General features: G+C 43.6%; 1 protein-coding gene across 3 annotated transcripts in view; it reads left to right on the top strand.

The window, feature by feature from the left end:
- Positions 1 to 23021, top strand: part of TMEM117 (transmembrane protein 117) — a 244250-nt gene that overhangs the window by 87783 nt on the left and 133446 nt on the right. For all 3 annotated transcript variants that reach the window (XM_081022359.1, XM_081022360.1, XM_081022361.1), the window contains exon 4: positions 8081 to 8180. In XM_081022359.1, coding sequence (XP_080878485.1) covers positions 8081 to 8180 — 100 coding nt within the window. The remainder of the gene's footprint in view (positions 1 to 8080; positions 8181 to 23021) is intronic.

The following is a 23021-nucleotide window of genomic DNA, read 5'->3' as shown; positions in this document are numbered from 1 at the left end:
ATTTTCATCTGAGAAATGTTGGAGGGCATGGATACCCAGTATAAGCTACTAAAAAGCTACAACAACAGGTTTGGCTTCTGCATGGAGGTGGGATAACCTACATAGCTGAGGCAGCCATCCCAGCTTGAATAATGCCTCCAACTAGTACTAATGTAGAACGTTGGAGAAGGACTGTAGCTCAGTGGTCCCATGCAGAACGTCCCAAGTAAAGTGCCTGAGAATCCCCCCCCCCCACAAAAAAAAAAAACAGGCGGCTGCTGCCACTCAGTAGGGACAATGATGAGTGAGATAGACCAATGATCTAAGAGGAAGTGCCTGTCAGGCCTGGCCAATGGCCTATCTAGTCCAGCCTCCTGTTTGCACGGTGGCCAATCAGGTGCTTGCGGGAAACACGCAAGCAGAATTCAAGCACAAGAGCCCTCTCGCCTCCTGAAGCTTCTTATGTTCCTAATGTTTATTGGGAATTATATTGACATATTTATGGAGGGGGAGGAAATGAGGGGTGAAAACCAATGCAGTTTCATGGGCTGAAGACATTTCTTTAAAATAGCACTTGAAGCACTTGTATTTAATGCCCAGTAGCAAAGGCTTCATTGCCATATATGCATATATATATGCCATATATGCGCATATATATATATATATATATATATATATATGGCTCCTTGTTGCTCTGGGGTCATTTCTCACCCATAGTGCTCCTTTTCAGTGATGTTATGTCATGATGTAGAATCCTTTTAGGGGCACTGGTTTGGAGAAAACATGGCTGCCCTCCTGCTGCTCCAAAGTAATAATAATAATAATAATAATAATAATAATAATAATAATTTATTATTTATACCCCGCCCATCTGGCTGGGTTTCCCCAGCCACTCTGGGCAGCTTCCAATAGAATATTAAAAATACAATAGTCTATTCATAGCTGTCAACCGTCCCTTATTTGGCGGGAAACTCCCTTATCCCAGCGCCGTGTCCCACTGCTGTCCCTTATTGATGATGTCCCTTAAATTTCCCGGGTTTCAAAGGAAGCAGCTCCTCTCCCTCCCTCCCTGTCGGCCAGGGAGGAGGGAGGCCCCAACTGTGTTGCTTGGCTGTGTTGCTCACCCAATAAGGAGTCTAAGAACAACTGGGGGGGTGGAGCTTGCATGCCTTGTGCCGATCAAATTGGCCACGTTGCCTGGGAACTCGCCTTTGCTCAGCGCTTCCCAGCAGAGAGGTGACGGTGGTTTTCCTTGCTGCATTCCCCTTTGCCGGGTTGCTGCACTGTGGGAACCACCGCTTGAGGCTTTGTTTGGCTGCTGGCTGGGCTTTCTGCCTTTGGCTCGGAGGGGCTCAGAAGTTGAACATACCTGTGCTCGGATAGATACGTCATCTACGGCCCACTCACCCTTGCCGGGGAAAAGGTCTGTCTGGAGCAGGGGCACATGGTGGGGGGAAAGGAAAGGAGCTGGTTGAATACAATGGTGGGCGGCGATCTCATGGGGGGGGGGCTTGTTGACTAAAATCCCTTATTTTGGTTGCTGATCCCTTATTTTCAAATCTGTAAGTTGACAGCTATGAGTCTATTAAACATTAAAAGCTTCCCAAACAGGGCTGCCTTCAGATGTCTTCTAAAAGTCTGGTAGTTGTTTTTCTCTTTGACATCTGGTGGAAGGGTGTTCCACAGGGCAGGTGTCACTACCGAGAAGGCCCTCTGCCTGGTTCCCTGTAACTTGGCTTCTTGCAGTGAGGGAACCGCCAAAAGGCCCTTGGCACTGGACCTCAGTGTCCAGGCAAAATGATGGGGTGGAGATGCTCCTTCAGGTATACGGGACCGAGGCCGTATACCTGCAGAGTGTCCCCCAACCCCCCAGAGCTGATTTTGAGAGGAAGTGGGGCTGGAGTGGAAAGGAGAGGAAACAAAAGTTTCTATGCCTTTGCACCAGCAGAGTCCTGAGTCGGACTATAATGAATGTGAGTGTGTGAATTGTCCCATAAGTGGAAAGGAATGATTTCCATTTTTTTGCAATGCCGCAGGTTTACCTTTATTTAATAAGCGTCAATGAACTCAGTAGGACTTATTTCTGCATAGTAAATGTAAAGATACCCCTGCCCGTACGGGCCAGTCTTGACAGACTCTAGGGTTGTGCGCTCATCTCACTCTAGAGGCCGGGAGCCAGCGCTGTCCGAAGACACTTCCGGGTCACGTGGCCAGCGTGACGAAGCTGCTCCGGCGAACCGGCACCAGAGCAGCACACGGAAACGCCGTTTACCTTCCCGCTATAAAGCGGTACCTATTTATCTACTTGCACTTAAGGGTGCTTTCGAACTGCTAGGTGGACAGGAGCTGGGACCGAACAACGGGAGCTCACCCCGCCACGGGGATTCGAACCACTGACCATGCGATCGGCAAGTCCTAGGCGCTGAGGTTTTACCCACAGCACCACCCGCGTCCTGCTTTCTGCATAGTACCAGCTGTTAGTTAACTTTCTGGGGTTAGCATCATTTTGCAGCTATCCCTTAGTGTTGTACAGTCCTAGTGACTTTGCATATGGGCTGATGGTTAGGAATGCTCTTGTACCTTCCTTCTTCATTATTCACAGTCTTGCACAATGGCGTTGTCTTCTTGTAAAGTGTGAAATTACAATGCACTCAATTAGGTAACCTGACAAAATGGCAGTCCTGAAGCATTTCAACAATGCATCTTGAGATACTAAGCAGAGTCAGCATTCCCTTTGTCTAGCCCACCCTGCAGTTTTCCCCTCAGTTGCAGTTAATACAGGAAAGAAATTGACAGGGCATTTTTCCAAATGCTGAAATGACCTAATGTTGGCTATTTGACTCTGTTAAAAAGAGGTGCTTTTGTGCACGAATCATAGCATTTATGGAGTGATCAGCCTCCCATATCCTGGATCTTTTGGTTAGAAAGAGACTTTGCCTCTCCCCAAACACCTTGTTTAGCAGCTCCTTGTTTAAAGAGTAGGCTTAAGCAAAAAAAAATTAAACTTTTTGTACAGCATGTTCAAGTTAAAGATCTAAGCAAAAACTAAACAACAGTTTGCTTCCACTGCCTCAGGAGACTGGGATTTAGAATATCCTTTGGTGCTCTTTGAAATTCCTGCGTCTGAACTGGTTCACAGGATTGTTTTTGGGTTGTTTTGTGTACTTAGATGGAGAAATGTATCTGGCTAATTAACACCTTGGGGACTTAATGTGGACAGCAAACACAATTCTAAGCCTATATAACCAAAGGGGGGAAATGCACCCTAGCTGTGATTTCACACATCAAACAAACAAGGAAACTTTGTCTGTTTTGTATTTATTTTAAATACATATAATTTTAAGCCTGTCCTGAAGGCTTTTTAAAAGCTGCTCTTATAGACCTGGCAGCAAGCTAATCCATGGAATTATGAGTTCTGCGCCACTGATGTTTCCTCTTGTAAATCACTTCATCTGTTCTGTAGTTAAGGGTATTCCTTTAATGAAAGCACGTTGTATGTGTCATAACTGGATATACCATGTAGGCACAGGAAAGAGAATGGTGCAGGATGTGAACTGTCACATATACTGGAATGGAAGCAACATTCAGTAACCCATTCCTTGTGAGGCTTTGCCTTTTTGTTTTGTTTTGTTTATTTATAAAGAGCTACAGGAGTTAGACTATAAACTGAATCAAAGTAGACTGAACTGCTGAAATGATTTAAATTGTTCACGTCTGTGGTTCATTCATTTAATCTTGTGATCTCTCAAATAGAAAATGTCTCTGATTTGATAACTCTGTGGTTCTGGTATGATATCTCTTTATTTTGTTCTCTCCAGTCCACAGTTGTATCCTTTCTCAAATTGTCGTGAATTTGCTGCCACAGCTGCCATATGCTTATTGCAAGCTAAATGAAGATCAGGTTAAAATGATCCGATTGTGGGTCAGAGTGGGTGGCAGACAGCTTGTTGAATGCGGATGGAGGAGAGACTGGTCCATAGCTTCTGTTTAGTAGGAGCTATTTTAGATGTGGCCTCATGCAAAAGCCTTGTTACTATATAAAGGTGGAGGGAAACTGACAGTTGTTCTGGGCTGCGGTAAATGTGTCATTTGTGTGTGTGTGAACTGGTCCCTCCATTTTGGTGGTTTATACACAGTGCTCTGATGGCAGTAGTAGTACTTTCTCGAACCATTCTATCCCGGGAATTAATGAGTCTAACATGGAGAAGCCAAGCAGCACATCAACATGAGCCTATACGGGGGCAGTTTTCTGAGGTGAGCCTGGAGCCTGAAACTAGAAACTGTGAGACAAACTATGGGATGTATCAATACACCATCCGAAATTGGTTTGAAGGCCACATCATGGCAATAGTTTCATAATATTCAACATGGCGATATATCATGAATTGCGATGTGTGTGTGTGTGTGTGTGTGTGTGTGTGTGCGTGCGCGCGCTAAGGAAAAAATCATGATGTGGAAAAACTGTGGGGTTGGACATCATTTCTCTCATGATTCCTGCTGCCCCTGTTGCTCTGAACTATAAAGTAATAGTTGTAACAATATGTTAAAGGTAAGTAAAAATGTATCCGTTTTAGACCCCTAAGTAGTAGCAGTTGCCAGGACATTACCTGTTATATCCTTATTACTTGAGAATAATGAAATGGGGGGAGAGATTTCCAAAGCAGCAGCAAAGGAAGGCATGTCTATAAGTAGCCATGCAAAAAGATGAGCTTAAGGACTTTCTCAGATAGGAGGTGTGAACCCCCATCCACCGCCCAACTCTTCTTCTGATCCAAAAAGTCTAGAGAACATTGAGTTCAGCTGTAGTGTTTTGTCTTAAATGTAGTGTTAGTAAGGGGGTGGGGAACGTTTTCTATCCAACCAAAATACACTGAATTTAGCAGCAAGTAAACCTGTTAATAGCATGTCTTATAACAGAGGTTCCTTATGCTTTGTAAGTGGCGAGGGCATATAAATAGAGTAGCATCTATGCCCATTATATTTCCAGAAAAGAAACAAACCTTACTTGGGGTGCCTTTTTTGTTCAATAGCAGCTGGTGTGAAAGAACTTGTAGCTAAAAAATGAATGCTATTAAAGTTTAGATAAAAATGTGAAAAAGTTGCATGTTTTCCAAAGCAGCGTTTCAAGTTAATTTGGCAACCTATATATTGCCAAGGCAGCTAAATAACCCCCTGTTTTATATTTTTTATTTTGGAATGTATCAAAATGAAAGCTTTGCAGTCGACTTTTCCCCCTCCCACACATCCAGTGACTTGACTAGGCAAAATATGCTGTTAAATAATGAGTATAGCAGCTAGCATACATGTACTGGGAAGGGGGAAGATGACCTAAGGTATGGTTAGGGCAAATTAAAAAGAAAAAAAGAAAACAAATTGTAAATGTGTTAGCATTACGAATAAATTAGTTAGTTAAAATGAGAATCTTTGTAATGCAATCTTGCCCTAAGGGTACAGTATTTCTATGTCTACAGTTGACACTACATTATCCTAAGATAGGAGTAATTTGTCTCAGAGGTAAGAAACTGAATTGGGAGAACAAGCTGGATCCTTATCTCTCTTACACAGACATAATTACTGGAATGGTTTAACCATCAATTCCTCTTCATGGAGAACTTCAATGTAACTCTATCGGGAGAATAGGGGTCTCTTAACAACTTTCAGCATCCTCAACAAACTACACCTTCCAGAATTCTTTGGGGAAGCCACAACTGTCTAAAGTGGTGTCATAGAACTTTCAGTGACTGACTGTGGCCTAAGACACAGTGCTTCATGGGTTTTCCATAAACAGTTTCCACTAACCCAGCTGTGGGGAATGTCTGTCTTGTGGGCTGAAGCCTGCCAGCCTCACTTTGACCAGCAAGACATATTTTGCTAATCTGTACCCACAAAGCCCTATGTCTTTCAAACCAGTTGGAAAAAGGAAAATGGGTCACCTAACATCATTGTCCTTGTGGCATCAGGTGATTGATAGGTGGGTGGCCCCTGCAGCTTGTCAAATGTGGCCCATGGGGAATGGGGTTGCTTGTCTTCCAGTCCGATTTTGTTACCCACCTCCTGCATTGCCCATTCATATTCTGACTCTAAAAGAGACTTGCTAAAAGAATGATGGCTGGTCAATTCATAGACTTTGAAGAACTACAAATGCCAGTCCAAATTGTGGACTCCTACAGCTTCCTTTGTGCAATACAAAATATAATAGGCAATCCAGTCACTTTGATCCCATTTTGGCTTTTAGCTGCAAAAGTAGCCTTCAAAATTTGCAAAAGAAATCCTGCAAAATTTGGTTCACAAGTTAAAAGCAGTTTATACAGATTTGGGAAACTCATATGTTCCCAGGGTGACTCTCATTTCATTTGTTAGAAACTGTAGAAACATAGTTGGAAAAGACCTTGAAAAGGACCTCCAGGTATTGTCAGGCTACAGTTTCCATCATTTCTGTTATTGGCCATGCATGCGGGGGGAACAGTACAGTGGTACCTCAGGTAAAGTACTTAATTCGTTCCGGAGGTCCATTCTTAACCTGAAACTGTTCTTAACCTGAAGCACCACTTTAGCTAATGGGGCCTCCTGCTGCCGCCTCACCGCCAGAGCACGATTTCTGTTCTCCTCCTGAAGCAAAGTTCTTAACCTGAAGCACTATTTCTGGGTTAGCGGAGTCTGTAACCTGAAGAGTATGTAACCTGAAGCATATGTAACCCAAGGTACCACTGTAGTTGGAAGGGCCATAGGTTTCCCATCCCAATCTAATTCAAACCCCTGCTCAGTGTAGGAATCTTTCAGGTACAGCTCTCTTTTGGCAAAATACCTCTAACACTGTTGTGCATCTATTTCCATTAAGAAGCTTCTTACTGTTAGGAAGAACCAAGTGGGTTGGGAAATAAATGTGATTTCTTCTCTTGCTAGGTTTTGGGATGATTCTAATGCAAGAAGAAATCATGCCATTCATTCACCTAGGTTACCAGAACGATTCGGGACACAGCTCAAACATGACTCCACCCTCAACTGGTTAACACTTTTCACCTCACATGTAGTTTAACATTATATCACATTTTTAACTGAATCTGCTCAGGTGCGGATATAACCAACCCTTTGTTAATAGTTTACAAAGCTCTTGAAATCAGGATACCTAAGAAACCCCCTTCTGACCTGTATGATGATGGAGTTCTTCAGATGTGAACCTCTGCATGTTCCACATATTCAGTGGCTCCTTGGAGTAGAGCTTAGTGCTTTTGGTGCCTGCTCTGCCTCTTGAAGGACGCGGGTGGTGCTGTGGGTTAAACCACAGAGCCTAGGACTTGCCGATCAGAAGCTCGGCAGTTCGAATCCCCGCGACGGGGTGAGCTCCCATTGCTCGGTCCTTCTCCTGCCAACCTAGCAGTTCGAAAGCACGCCAAAGTGCAAGTAGATAAATAGGTACCGCTCTGGCGGGAAGGTAAACAGTGTTTCCGTGCGCTGCTCTGGTTCACCAGAAGCGGCTTAGTCATGCTGGCTACATGACCTGGAAGCTGTACGCTGGCTCCCTTGGCCAATAAAGCGAGATGAGCGCTGCAACCCCAGAGTCGGCCACAACTGGACCTAATGGTCAGAGGTCCCTTTACCTTTACCTTTGCCTGCTTCTTGAAATTAGACAAGTGCTAACTGTTCTGTGTTTTTGATGCCAGCTCAAAACTTTTCTGTTACATAGACAATTCCAGAATATTGATGATGGGTAACGTTGCTACTGACCTTTGTTTAGATTAATTCTATTGTGTTTTATATAGTACAGTATATAGTATATTGTTTATATATATATTTTCATTTTGTGAATACCACTACTATTTTTTTCTGAATATGAACCTCTGCTTTTCAACATTCAAAACTGTGTTCCATTGACTTCAATGGGACTTGAAGGTAGGTGCACATGGAACCGCTTGTATGCTAGCATGCAGTAAGAAAGGATATGAAAGCAAATGAGTAAACAAATATCTAGACTGCAAAACAAAGCACTTTTTGATAGACAAATTATTTTCCTTTCTTCTCTGTGCCAGCAAAGCCAAATCATCCATAATTCTGCTGTGCCTGAATGTTTGTAATGTAACGGTATATGTGCTTGCATTTACAGGCCATACATGGTAACAGACTTCATGGGCATCAGGAACGAAAGTTTTATGAAGGTAGCAGCCGTGGGGACCTGGATGGGAGACTTTGTCACAGCTTGGATGGTAAGCGGGGGGAAAGGGAAAGTTGAACCAGAAAAGTGTAATTGGTGATTGAAATCCAGAACAGTCAGAAGGCCTTTAAAAGCACAATTCGAACCAAATAAGCCCCAAGGTCACAGTGGCATGATGAATAACAGCTGGATGTTTTTGTGCATTGGAAATACAAAGACGCTATAGTCAGGATGACTTAGGTGCTGAATTGTTCCCTTGATGTCAATATGAGTCCTGGCTAGGAATGCAGAAGCCGATTTCATTGTTGTTGTGAAATGGAATAATGGAATAAATATTAACTGTTGTCAGTGACTGGGTATTTTTTATATATATTTGATGGGTGAAAGGGAGGTAATGCAATCTTCCACCTGAAAATAAAAAGTCTCATTTCCTTACTTGCCTCTAGAAAGTGTTGATATTTTTACTTGGCTTAACTTTTGAGTGGCAGGCTAGGTACTGAGACTTGTATCCAATGCAGTGCTAAGGAACTTGTTCGTCAGTGCAAGGGTAATGGTGCTTTCACCACTCTCCTCTTGCTGTGCACTCCCTACAACTGTTCTGGGTTTGCCCCCAACCCTCCAGAACAGATTTGGGAAGGGCACAGGGCACGTTTTGGCGGGGAGGGGATGGGGAAAGTCCAGCTGTACTAGTAGAAATTCTTGTACTGATCGGACAGCTACTCACTGCTGTATTGGATAGAAACCTAGATTGTTTGGATTCAATAGTTAATTCAGTGCTGCCAATTTAGTTCTGTTTCTTTTATTTATTTCCATAATATTTTTTTAAAGTAATATATCTTTTTGGCCTTTATAATATACTTATTTTGCTGTAGAAATGCATCACAATAAAATGATGAATAAAGACCCCAACTCCTATCAGATGCATAGAGCATGGCCAGCTGTCAAGAACGATGGGAGTTGTAGTCCTAAAATATCTGCAGGTTTCCCACCCCTGATCCAAACCTTTAGAAAACGATTGTCTGAACAGGCTGAACATGGACATCAACCACTTAGCTTTCTGGCTATATGACTGCAAAAGATGAGCAAGGAGGAAAAACCAATGCTGGAATGTTTATCTAGCAATCCTTGGGCCTTGTGATAGACATTATTCACATAAATGGACGCGGGTGGTGCTGTGGTCTAAACCACTGAGCCCCTTGGGTTTGCCAGTCAGAAGGTGGGCGGTTCGAATCCCTGTGACAGGGTGAGCTCCCGTTGTTCTGTCCCAGTTCCTGCCAACCAAGCAGTTCGAAAGCACGCCAGTGCATGTAGATAAATAGGTACCACTGCGGTGGGAAGGTAAATGGTGTTTCCGTGTGCTCTGGTTTCTGTGTTGCCTGAAGCGGTTTAGTCATGCTGGCCACATGACCTGGAAAGCTGTCTGTGGACAAACACCATCTCCCTTGGCCTGAAAGCAAGATGAGCGGCGCAACCCCATAGTGGCCTTTGACTGGACTTAACCATCCAGGGGTCCTTTACCTTTATGGCTACCTAAATGCTGGCCTTTTTTTGGGGGGGGGGGGTAAATGAATTGTCAGGGACTGGCCAGACGCTGATGAGTGTTCACCAGAGGAAGTGGAGCTGGAGTCTGATTTGGGAGAGGGGGGCAGGGGTCTGTGGCGAACTGTACAAGCCAGCAGGCAAGAATCAAAGAGGGGAAAGCTTCAGAGCTGGAGAAAGAGGCAAACCAGACAAGGGAAGGGCTTGGTGCCACCCTCTCCTGGACCATTGTCTCCCAGAACCAGGAGAGAACTGAAGTGGATAGAGCGGAAGCTTCCACGCAGGTGTAGTCTCCGGCTACAAGCACACAGCCCATTGGGCTAAGGTGCATTATCTGGTGGGGGGGGGAGTGGTTCCCAGGTGCTGCAACTGCTCCATAGAATGTGGACCTTTGAATAGCTGCCCGGGCATTAGATTGGTGTGCATAAGTCTCCAGAGCTGCAGAAGCCACTTTGTTATCTTTCAGAATAAAGAGTTCTCTCCTGTGTGCATTTCTTTGACCAGGAAGGACCCTTGACAGGAATGATGTAAGAATTAAAAGCAAGCAGTACCAGATTTGTTGTTTTCCATGTCTGCAGGGAAATCATCTAAATTTTCCTCATTTATCTTGTATCTATCTGGAGCAAATCAAAACTGGGGGGGAAAACAGGATCAAGGATATATTTGCTTTCAGACACTGTGGTCTACAGCGGAGTGTCCAAAACAAATTACAGTATTTTGATTTGGTGACCATGAAAAACAAGCACACAACAAATCATCGCCTGGGACTGATTTAGAAGAAGAAGAACAGAGTTGCTGCAGGGATGGATGTTGGCACCTCAGAGTTTCCAGAAAACCATTTATCATTCAGCTGACTATGAGTGTGGTCTTTTCCCATCTTGTCCTCTCTGTGTTAATTTTTTTATTTTATTTTTTTGGAAGAAAGATATTGCATGATTTAGTGGTTAACAGACATTGTTTGATCATGGTTGTCTTTCAAGAAGCTCAGCTTTCAACCAAAGTGCAACAGGCAGTGCACCCACGCTGGTGATTAGGAAACAGCTAATAAAAAGTCTGTGACAAACAGCACTACGTAATCATAATAGCTAATTAACCTAACCCAGAACCTAGTTTTTGTTGGCATCTGTCAACAGACAATGGTGTGCACCTCCAAGAGTGAAGTCACACTGCTGTGTTAACAAGCGTCCAAGTGACCTCCATGGGGCACAAATCTGGGCAGTGTATATGGATTTCCCAGACTGTCCTCAAACTGAGCCTCTCTCTTTTTTCTAACCCTTCTAAAAATATTAAGAAAACTTTAAAGAAAATCCCCCCCCAAGGCTATATTCTTATGAAATAGTAAATTCCTGGCTGTTTGGCTTCACATTTACAAATGGTGCATTTCTCATTTCTTATTTACACATTTCTTTTAAAGAATCCATACATTAGTTTCTGGGGAGTATTTACTGGATCTGTGCTGATATAGGTTCGTATACCAAGATAATTGAACAGAAGGATGATTTGGGACAATGTACCTGTCCTTTGGGATGCGGGTGGCGCTGTGGTCTAAACCACTAAGCCTAGGGCTTGCCAATCAGAAGGTAGGCGGTTCGAATCCCCGCGATGGGGTGAGTTCCCGACTGGACCTAACAGTCAGGGGTCCCTTTACCTTTACCTTTAGCTGTCTTTTAGAAGCCCCATGACACTACCCCCTGTTCAAGAGGGCCCCAACCCGCTTGGAGAGGTTTTTCAGAGGGCACATGGGGAAAAGAAGGAGTGGAACACTTTCCTTTCACTTACTTCCATTCACTTAGCATGGAATCCAAACCTTTGTGCTTTTATTTACCTTCAGTAATAGGGCGAATCTCTATGTGGAGAAAAAAGGTGTCTGTAAGTTGCATAGTCAGGTAGCAAAATGGAGTTAAATCTGATTGAAGGATTGTATGTGTTTTTGAATGAAGGTTACCATGAGTGCATAGATGTCTTTGAAGAAAGGTGTTCATGAAACTTTGGCTCATTAATCTCCGCAACCTTATCTGTCTGGCCTCTTAGCCCTCCAACCTCCTGTCGCTCCCTAGCAAACCATTTTAGCAGTTTACTGGTGCCAGGCCTCACTTTCCAGTGGCTTGTCAACAATTTTGTGGGTGGTAACTGCAGTAATGAAGATCTATTGAGGTGGTGCTTTATATTCTGTGATGTCCTCCAATCAAGGTGACGCTACACAGGAGACAATTAAGAACCTTTGTTGCTGCAATAGGTTTTGTTTATTGCAGGGCATTTTGTCAAAGTTTCTGAAGCAAGTTAACTCTTCAGATGTCTGTGGTATAAAATGAAGCAAAGCCATGATAATGGCATTCTTGAATTGCACTTTTTTTTTGAAGAACACATGAAATATAAACAGAAATTTCCCAGGCAGATGTTCAAAGCACATCTGTATTTACACGAAAGGGCCAAGGCTCACATGGTGTGTTTAACAGCTTGAATACACGTTGATTTGTGTTTATCCTTTTTGTTTTGTTCATTTATTGCTAGAAAGAAATTGATTGGGCAATCTGTAGTAAGGGAATCAGGTGGCTTATTTGGCATTATTCTAGGGCCATGTCTAAATGAAGTCACTGGTTAGGGATAATGAGAAGACGTCTGGAAGACAACAGGCTTCTCAGCCCTGTTTTCATTTGTAAGTTTCTGTTTGTTTGTAATGTGATCTCTGCCTCAAAGACAGATATATCTGGATCAAACCTGGTGTGCATGTTCAGTGAATCCTCCTGGAAAAGAAATATGGATAGAGAAGGGGTTTGAACATGAAATGAACAATGATGTTCTGAATGTGCACATTGATTTTGATTTCAGTACCTCCGTCTTCAAGTCAGGTACCATATTGTAATAGATTTTGCATTTGATTCTCCATTTGAAAGCAGACCTGAGGACTGAGTTGATATTTGAACTTGAAATGTATAATTTTTAATGCATTTGCTTACCATACCCCTTCCCATTATCTTGGTATCCATTGGAGTTTCTGCAGTACAAAGAAACAAACCTGCAAACTAATGGAATGCCAAATAATCACATTAAACCAACTATGTATGTTTCAAGGTGCAATCACGGGCCGTATATCACTGATACCTAAAATTTTTCGCTTTTCTCTGTCATTTCCTTTTTCTTCTTATAATTGTGTTATACAGCCTGCATCCAAGGGCATCAAGGTAGCATCACATATGGGTTGATCTCCTAACTAGTATATACAAGATGGGTTAAGCTGAAATATGTTGACTGGCTCAAGGTCACCGAGAGAGCTTCATGGCAGAGCAGAAATTTGGACCCGACTTCTTAACTGCAGACCCATTGCATTTTATCTAATTGTGTTCTTCTGTGCTATGTGATCCAGCAGAGGCTACATCAGAAGGGTCTGTCCCTCCTGATGTTCCCTGCCTTCTGCTTAATCTGCTTGATGGTTATGGGTCCTTTAGGGACAGAGTGGGAGGTGGTTAGGGGGACTACAGGAAACTGTAGGGGGGGGTTTGCAATAATCACCCCTCTCTGTCAATCGCAGAAGCTTCTGCCGGATCAAACAGAGGCACAACTGGATACAATCCATTGCCCTAACCACTATATCACACTACGTCTTTAACAACAACTTCCTCCAATAATTGCCAGTACCTTCCCTGGCTCTTCTGTCCATTCCAGATTTTCTTTTCTCATTAATCTGTTCTGTTAATTTGAGGATGAGAATGTACTTTGAGTTTGGCCTTCATAGTTGGTGAGGTGGGGAACAAAAACATTTTTCAGCCCCAAGGGTGTATTTCTTCATTGGGAACCTTCCAGGAGCCAGACAATGGATGTCAGTCTTTTGTGCAGATAGGCAACATTTCAGCCAGTCAGATGTTTCTAAACGCACACATCACTCCATCCAGGCAAGCAAGAAGCGTGATTGCAATGCAAAAACACATATTTTTTTTAAAAAAAAGCACTCAAAGGATGTGCAGAGCAGGGCCACTGAGCTGTGCGGCCCAGGGAAAGAGAGCAGGATCTGGGTTTGAGGGGTGGCCTGGAAGAGTCCCGAGAGACAGAGGCCTAGAGTTCCTAATGGTAGGACCCAATGGATCATGAGCAGAAGGACAATAGCTACTAGCAGTATCATGGCAAGTCATGTCAAAAATGGAGGAAGATCTCCAGCATGCCAGGAAGATCCAGAAGATCCAGCATGCCATTCCTTTCTTACCATTTAGTAAAGGACAAGTGTAACAATTTCTTTTAAAACCAGCTTCAAGTTGCCATGTTCGTAGGGCAGCAAATATCTATCATCTATCTATATATATCTATCGATCTATCTATCTATCTATCATCTATCTATCTATCTGTCTATCTATCTATCTATCTATCTATCTATCTATCATCTATCTATCTATTTATCTATCTATCTATCTATCATCTATCTATCTATCTATCCATCTATCTATCTATCATCTATCTATCTATCATCTATCTATCTAATCTATATCTATCTATCTATCATTTATCACCTATCATCTATCTATCTATATATGAAATTGCTACCCATTTCCTGAGAATTCCATGCAGGCTCAGGACCGCAGTTGGGGAAGCCCCAAACTCTCCGACTGACATCATCACTGAATCACTGTTGTGTCAAGAAATTGGGCATGACAATTCCGGTTACGATCAAAGTCCATCTTTCTGATTGTTTTTCTTCCTCTGAGATATAATTGAATTTGCAGCAGCATCTGAAGTACAGTGCAGCTAACAACTCTGTACTTCAGAGGTGGAAATGAAATTAAACTGTGAAGCGTGAAATGGAAAAAATGAAACGGATAAGATATATAACTAAAGTTGCCTGGTGCAAGCATCGCTGCACAGGGATGTAACGAATGACCTCATTAGGGGTAGTGAGGTGCTATTCATAGCAGCAAGCACCTGTTCTTGGGGGGTGGGGATTTCTTATACAGTTTCTCTCTCCCCCCCTTTTCTTCCTCCATCTCCAGAGGGATTTTTGCCTAGCCAACTGTTCAATATACTGACACAGTGTTTCCCAAACTCTGTGAAATTACACACTAAACATCACTGGATCATAAGAACATAAGAAGAGCCTGTTGGATCAGGCCAATTACAACCTCATCCAGGACAGACTGTATTCCTGTTCCATTGTTGGCATTTCTTCTTACAGGGAGCTCTTCTGGGTAGCCAGTGTCCCAGCTGCCTTGTTAGTGCATATCTGGAAACGGAAAGGACCCATGGTTACAACCAGGAAGCCACTTGTGCCAACTAGTCAACCTGTGTGAATCATTCAGCAGTTGTAGTCAAACAAGTGAACAGGTTTCAGCATCAACTGAAACTGAAGTGGCCAGCACATCTGAGTCAAAGAACACAAGTTCTGTATATCCGTAAATAACTCCCTACATTAGTGGTCTGTCAAGGTGCACATTATTCTTAATTCGGGTGCAGAACATCTTGCTGTAGCTCCTGGAAGATGGCAGGGGGTTGTGAAGTATGTATAGGCCAATGAAGAAAAGCAATATACAAATTTAATGAAGGGTGGTATACAAATTTAAGGAATAATAATAATAATAGTTTTCAGTGTGGAGGCTTTGAGAACAGATGTCTAATTTGCTTTTTACAATTTCTCTCGGAAGCTATGGCCATTTCACAACTGATGTTTCAACCGACATTTGCTTTTTCTGTGTCTGCAAATCACATCACCAGGAGGCTACACTGACTACTTTGACCGTTCCATTTCCAAACGCTTTTCTTCTGCCTCATATTCTTCCCAGAATTTATTGTGCCTCACGTTAGTTCATCGGTGATCTGCTTTAAAGGCAAACATGTTCCTGAGGCCGTGTATGACGATGCATTATTAATATACTCCTTGATATCAATATCTCCCAGTGACTTACATTCAAAAATTATAAAGACATTATTCTATTAAAAATGCATACAACACATTATCTCACACAAACAGCAACAATTCATATGTTATATATCTATATGTACCAGTGGCGTAGCGTGGGTTGTCAGCACCCGGGGCAAGGCAAGTAATTTGCGCCCCCTAACCCGTGGATTTGCGCCCCCTAACCCTAACCCCCAGATGTTGTGCCCGGTGCGGCCGGCCCCCCCTGCACCCCCCACGCTATGCCGCTGATATGTACATATGCAAAAAGCACCCCCCTATAATAGTCATAGGAAGCTGTGGCTGCCTGCTGTAACAGTGGAGGACAGCTTGTGGGGTCTCCAAATCCTGTGGACTCCAGCTCCCTCACCATTGGCCACACTAAGTTGAACTGATGGGAGTTAATGGCTTCCAACAATGTCTGGAAGGTTTCGCCTATACCTGCTTTATAACGTGGAGTCGTTTTATAAAGAACAGGGTAGGCAGATGTGGGGATTTTCCCTGTTTCCTAAAACATTACTTGAAAGAAGTATAACCCTTCAATTCCACCTGGAAAGTATTTTTATCTTCTTGCTCACCAGCCTCCTCAACAAATGTGACAAAGGGGGCGTACGGAAGGAGCCTGTGCCCAACATTTGACTAGTGAGGTTGGTGTTATCATCAGAGAAGGATTCAATTGACCATGCAAATTGAGCAGAAGAACTTGAATGGCTTAAATAGATGATCAAACAAAACCCTCTGTATCCCCCAGAGGGAAGGATTAGCAGCAGATGGCAGGGACACACAGCAAAAGGCTCACTTAATCCTTAAATTATGCCTCGGCTCGGTGAGACCTGGGAAAAAGAATGAATATATGGAGATGTCAAATGGTAAAATTTAATTGTTACAGGGAGAGGAGGGGAGAATATTTCTGGAAACAGAAAGTGTGAAAATGGTGCTTGTAGCTAAGTGCACCATCCTGTTTCTTTTCGGTTTTTAATTTCAATGCTGAGATAAGAGTGACTGTATTTCATTATGATACCACCCTCTTGCAACTTAGCCTACAGCTGGAAGCAACACTGAATTTGGTCCCTTAGTTGCTTAGACAAAATTACCTGCTTTGCATGGAAATGGGGTAGGGGGGTAGGGGTGGGGTGGGAGGGATATGTCTAAACTTGCAGGCTTAAGATGGCTGCTTTTATTTGCAGAAAAAAACAGCCCTGGTGCCCTGGTTCAAAATGTGATCCCAGTCCTAACTGGGACAGTACACCATAATTTTTCTCTCCTGGTTGCATTTTGTCTCCAAATACACAGCATTGGGTGCAGGTAGGAGTTGAGTTTCAGCAAAAATATGGCAGAAGCAGCAATCCATATTGGCACTCAGCAACTGCTTTTTCTCTAAAATAAAAGCAGTCAGGGTTTCCCCCCTCCCCCAATCTGTTCTTACAGAGGTACCAAGGGGGAAAACCCTCCATAAATTACTTAATATGACTGAGATGGATGTTGGCAAGTGTAAATGGATTCATACTGAAATTCATTTGAATATTGCATTTGGTAAAACGGTCTCGAAACAGAGCAATCTAATCTTGTCTTTGCTGAGTTTTCTTTATTATTGTTTTACACGGCTTAGAATGGGGATTTCAAACACTTAAACTGATAGAAAGGCTGCAGAGTTGCCTTGCAAGTTTCCCCAAGTACCTTCTGAAATCTCCATTAAAAAGCTATTTGTGCATTTGCTTTACAGCAATCCACCTCTGCAAATCATGAAATGTATTGCTACCCTCCTACACTTGTGGAAATAAAAATGGGTTTGCATTTCATCAGGGATGATATAGAATTGAACTGCGCAACAAGGATTTGAAATTGGCACAGCCCTTCTTTGAACATTCAGATGGAGAAAACAGAGTCCTGTAACTAGGAGGCATCTGTGGCCTTATAGGTTATTGTTGGTGCAGTCCAATTTTCCTCTTCCCAAACATTCCTAGCTGTTTAGCGTTCCCCATAATTATTATACCTACACACATGCTTGGTAGAAAAGCTCATTGGGTGGGATGGAGCTGCTGTGCCGGCTTTCTGGCAGGTGGGTCAGTGTTGCTTACCAGTGCGGTGTGTGTGCTTTCATGCCTCAATGTGCCATGGATAAATGTACCAGGGCTGTAAGCATCCTGCCTGTTACGTTTTGTGTTTTGTCATTCACAGACAGGCCCCTCCTGAGGTTAGAATCCTCATAGGCCCCAGGTGCCTGTGAGTGTCGCTATCTCATCAGCCCTTCTGGAGCCGCCTTGCGGTCTGCTGGTCTCCTAGTCTAGGCGGCCCAGAGAGATTTGTGTGTCAAAACTGTCAATAAAATTTAAATGGTTGACTAAATTGTATTGAGCTTTACCTCAGAGCCACCCCAAAGAACATAGTGGAGCCTAGCAGAGGCTGAAAGATTGACAGGAAGCACAGCAGGGACATGACCACACTTGCCGCCTAGTCAGTCATGAAGACTATAATTTCACCAGGCTATTAGAGCAAATTACAAAGTGCATAGTGGGCCAAATCGCTGGCTGCTGTAAGTCCATTAACTTTGACTAAAATTCCCCGGGGGGTGGGGGAACCACTAGCCTGATATTGTGCTTTTGTACATGCTAAATACACATCCAGAATTTTTTGTCAAATGAAATGTGAACACTTCCAGCTGTCAAAAATGTGCTTATAGTGTGTTCCAGCATTTTTTAATATAGCATTTTGACCTGGATCCCAACTACGTAAAGGTCAGGGTGTTGTTGTTGTTTTAAATGAACAATTCTCTCATAATTATTAAGGTATAATTGGCATGAGAGACTTAGAATCATAGAATCATAGAGTTGGAAGAGACCACAAGGGCCATCGAGTCCAACCCCCTGCCAAGCAGGAAACACCATCAGAGCACTCCTGACATATGGTTGTCAAGCCTCTGCTTAAAGACCTCCAAAGAAGGAGACTCCACCACACTCCTTGGCAGCAAATTCCACTGTCGAACAGCTCTTACTGTCAGGAAGTTCTTCCTAATGTTTAGGTGGAATCTTCTTTCTTGTAGTTTGGATCCATTGCTCCGTGTCCGCTTCTCTGGAGCAGCAGAAAACAACCTTTCTCCCTCCTCTATGTGACATCCTTTTATATATTTGAACATGGCTATCATATCACCCCTTAACCTCCTCTTCTCCAGGCTAAACATTCCCAGCTCCCTTAGCCGTTCCTCATAAGGCATCATTTCCAGGCCTTTGACCATTTTGGTTGCCCTCCTCTGGACACGTTCCAGTTTGTCAGTGTCCTTCTTGAACTGTGGTGCCCAGAACTGGACACAGTACTCCAGGTGAGGTCTGACCAGAGCAGAATACAGTGGCACTATTACTTCCCTTGATCTAGATGCTATACTCCTATTGATGCAGCCCAGAATTGCATTGGCTTTTTTAGCTGCCGCGTCACACTGTTGGCTCATGTCAAGTTTGTGGTCAACCAAGACTCCTAGATCCTTTTCACATGTACTGCTCTCAAGCCAGGTGTCACCCATCTTGTATTTGTGCCTCTCATTTTTTTTGCCCAAGTGTAATACTATACAATTCTCCCTGTTAAAATTCATCTTGTTTGTTTTTGCCCAGTTCTCTAATCTGTCAAGGTCGTTTTGAAGTGTGATCCTGTCCTCTGGGGTGTTAGCCACCCCTCCCAGTTTGGTGTCATCTGCAAATTTGATCAGGATGCCCTTGAGTCCATCATCCAAGTCGTTGATAAAGATGTTGAATAAGACCGGGCCCAAGACAGAACCCTGTGGCACCCCACTAGTCACTCTTCTCCAGGATGAAGAGGAACCATTGATGAGCACCCTTTGGGTTTGGTCAGTCAGCCAGTTACAAATCCACTGAGTGGTAGCATAGTCAAGACCACATTTTACCAGCTTCTTTACAAGAATATCATGGGGCACCTTGTCAAATGCCTTGCTGAAATCAAGGTAGGCTACATCCACTGCGTTCCCTTCATCTACCAGGCTTGTAATTCTGTCAAAAAACGAAATCAGGTTAGTCTGACATGACTTATTTTTCAGAAATCCATGCTGACTATTGGTGATCACAGCATTCCTTTCTAGGTGCTCACAGACTGTTTGCTTAATGATCTGCTCCAGAATCTTCCCTGGTATTGATGTCAGACTGACTGGGCGGTAATTATTTGGGTCCTCTCTTTTCCCCTTTTTGAAAATAGGGACAACATTTGCCCTCCTCCAGTCTGCCGGGACTTTGCCTGTTCTCCAGGAATTCTCAAAGATGACTGCCAGTGGTTCTGAGATCACATCTGCCAGTTCTTTTAATACTCTTGGATGCAGTTCATCTGGCCCTGGAGACTTGAATACATCTAAACTAGCCAAGTATTCTTGTACTATCTCCTTAGTTATTCTGGGCTGTGTTTCCTCTGCTGAATCATCTGCTCCAAATTCTTCAGGTCGGGCATTGTTTTCTTTATCGGAGAAGACTGAGGCAAAGAAGGCATTGAGGAGTCCAGCCCTTTCTGTGTCCCCTGTTTGCATTTCACCATCTTCTCCTCTGAGTGACCCCACTGTTTCTTTGTTCTTCCTTTTGCTACGAACATACCCATAAAAGCCTTTTTTTGTTGCTTTTAACCTCTCTAGCAAGCCTGAGTTCATTCTGTGCTTTAGCTTTTCTGACTTTGTGTCTACACGTGCTGGCTATTTGTTTGAATTCCTCTTTGGTGGTTTCCCCCCTTTTCCATTTTTTGTACACATCCTTTTTTAATCTTAACTCAGTTAAAAGTTCTTTAGATAGCCACCCTGGCTTCTTTAGGCACCTTCCATGTTTCCGTCTCATTGGTATTGCCTGACGTTGTGCTTTTAGTATCTCCCTCTTAACAAACTCCCAGCCATCATGAACTCCCTTTCCTTTTAGTATTACTGTCCATGGGATCTCACCCAGCACTTCCCTAAGTTTTATGAAGTCGGCTTTCTTAAAGTCAAGAAATTGAGTCCTAGTATGCTTGGCTGCTCCTTTCCGCTGTGTAGTAAACTTCAGAAGAGCATGATCACTTGCGCCTAATGATCCTTCCACTTCTACCCCACTAACCAGGTCATCAACATTCGTTAGGACCAGATCTAAAATGGCTGTTCCTCTTGTTGCTTCTCCCACTTTCTGGACAATGAAGTTGTCTGCAAGGCCAGTGAGGAATCTGTTTGACCTTATGCTCTTGGCTGAGTTTGACATTCAACAAATATCCGGGTAATTGAAGTCCCCCATTACTACTATCTCCCTTCCTTTTGCATGCTTGGCCATCTGTTCCAGGAAGGCATCATCTATGTCCTCCGTTTGGCTTGGGGATCTATAGTAAACTCCCACAATGAGGTCACTGTTATTCTTCTCTCCCTTAATTTTGACCCAAATGCTCTCACTTTGGCTTTGAGGTTCTAAATCTTGGATCTCTTCACAGGTATACACATCCCTGACATATAACGCCACTCCTCCTCCTTTCTTGTCTGGTCTGTTTCTCTGAAATAGATTGTATCCCCCCCATTATTACATTCCAATCGTGGGACTTATCCCACCAGGTTTCAGTGATGCCTATTATGTCATATTTAGTTTGCTGTACCAAGAGCTCAAGCTCATCTTGTTTATTTCCCATGCTTTGCGCATTAGTGTACAGACATTGAAGTCCATTAATCATTCCCCCGTGTCTCTTATTTAAGGATTTTTTCCTCCCACCACTAGGTCTGCGTGCTGTTTGCTCCATTTGGTCTATGACATTTGGATGATCATCTTCATCAATTGACAGACTCCTACCTTCAGGAGCACTGTCTCCCTCCCCCACATTAGTCAGTTTAAAGCCCTCCTGATGAGGTTTCTGAGATTTTTGGCAAAAACATTTCTCCCAACCGTTGTGAGGTGCAGCCCATCACTTGCCAGAAGTCCATCTTCAAGAAACTGCAGTCCGTGATCTAAGAGTCCAAACCGTTCCTGTTTACACCATTTGCAAAGCCAGCTGTTCACTTCCACTATTTTTCCCTCTCTCCCTGGGCCACGTCGTTCAACTGGGAGGACAGATGAGATGACAATTTGTGCATTTAATTGCTTCAATTTCCTGCCCAGAGCCTCGTAGTCTCTTTTGATCTTCTGGAGGCTATTGCTTGCAGTGTCATTGGTTCCCACATGAACCAAGAGGAAGGGGTATTTGTCAGTGGGTTTTATGATTCCTTGCAGTCGTTCAGTTACATCTTGGATCTTAGCCCCGGGGAGACAGCACACTTCCCGAGACATCTTGTCAGGCCCACAGATCACTGCTTCTGTTCCCCTCAGTAGGGAATCCCCTATCACCACTACACGCCTCCTCTTAGGTTTGGTCGGGGTTCTTCCGTGAGCTGTCCGTTCCAAGGTCGCCTGCACATTCCCTGAGGACTGACTTTGCTGCTCGTCTTCATATACCTGATCGACTGTAATGAGGGAGAGATTCTCAAATGGAGTCTGCTCTTCGTCTTCCATGCTAGGGGAGAGGACCTCAAAGCGATTGTGTATTTCTAAACAATCAGAGCGAACCCTGGGCCTCCTACTTCTTTGAGTCACGTTTCTCCATATATCTGGCTCCTGTGTTGGTGAACTAGCCTCCTTCTCAGGGGAGTCCCCTATCTCCTCCTTGGTGGAGACGGTGTGCTCTGTTGCTTCCAAGAAGAGCTCCAGCTCTCTAATTCTTTGGAGCGTAGCTACACGTTCCTCCAGTTGCTGGACTTTGTCTTTTAAGAGGGCAATCAACATGCAATTGCTGCAGGTAAAGCTGCCTGCAACCTTTGGCAAGATGGCAAACATTGTGCAGGAACCGCAGGCGACTGCAGCTGTTCCCTCCCCCTCCATCTTGAGAACGTGTCATTGGGGGTGGCTACAGCGGTCCTCCATCATAAAAAGCGTGAAGACAGGACAAATAACTCCCCCCACAAAAAAACCCTAGGTCTCCCCCAACAAACGTTTGAGACTAGCTCCCCTAAATCTAAAAGATGGATCAAACTGCCACTGCTCCGCACGCTCTCCACTTACCAAACTCCACTTACCAAACTCCACTTACCAAACTCAGTGTTGAGATACCCTTTCCAATAGGTATCATTGGTCTTAATAAAGGTTGCTCGTTTCTTTCTCCATTTTGAGAGTGCTGTTGTTCTTGAATTGCATCATGGTATAGTAATATATGTCTGCAAGATGCAGTGGATGAACAGCCACTAACAGAGCATGCAAAGATCATGTGGCAGTGGCATGGAAGACATTGAAAAGCTCTGAATGGAGACCGAGGAGATAAATGGAATTGGCTTGGTTGTTGTCACAAATATACCGAGAAACCTGGCAGAAGTTGGAGGCAGGGGACTAGTTGAAAGAAGATGATGGTAGACAAATCTCTGCCCAGAAGCAAGATGAAAATGGTAGTAAGAAGTAAGGGAGAAGAAGATTTCAAGGTTGAAGTGTCAGAGAACATCAGAAGCAGGAGTTTGAAAATGCC

Source organism: Podarcis pityusensis (assembly GCF_964106645.2).
Source record: "Podarcis pityusensis genome assembly, chromosome: 10".
Classification (NCBI taxonomy): domain Eukaryota; kingdom Metazoa; phylum Chordata; class Lepidosauria; order Squamata; family Lacertidae; genus Podarcis; species Podarcis pityusensis.
Note: the sequence above shows the minus strand (reverse complement) of the source record. Positions and strands in the feature narration are given on the sequence as shown.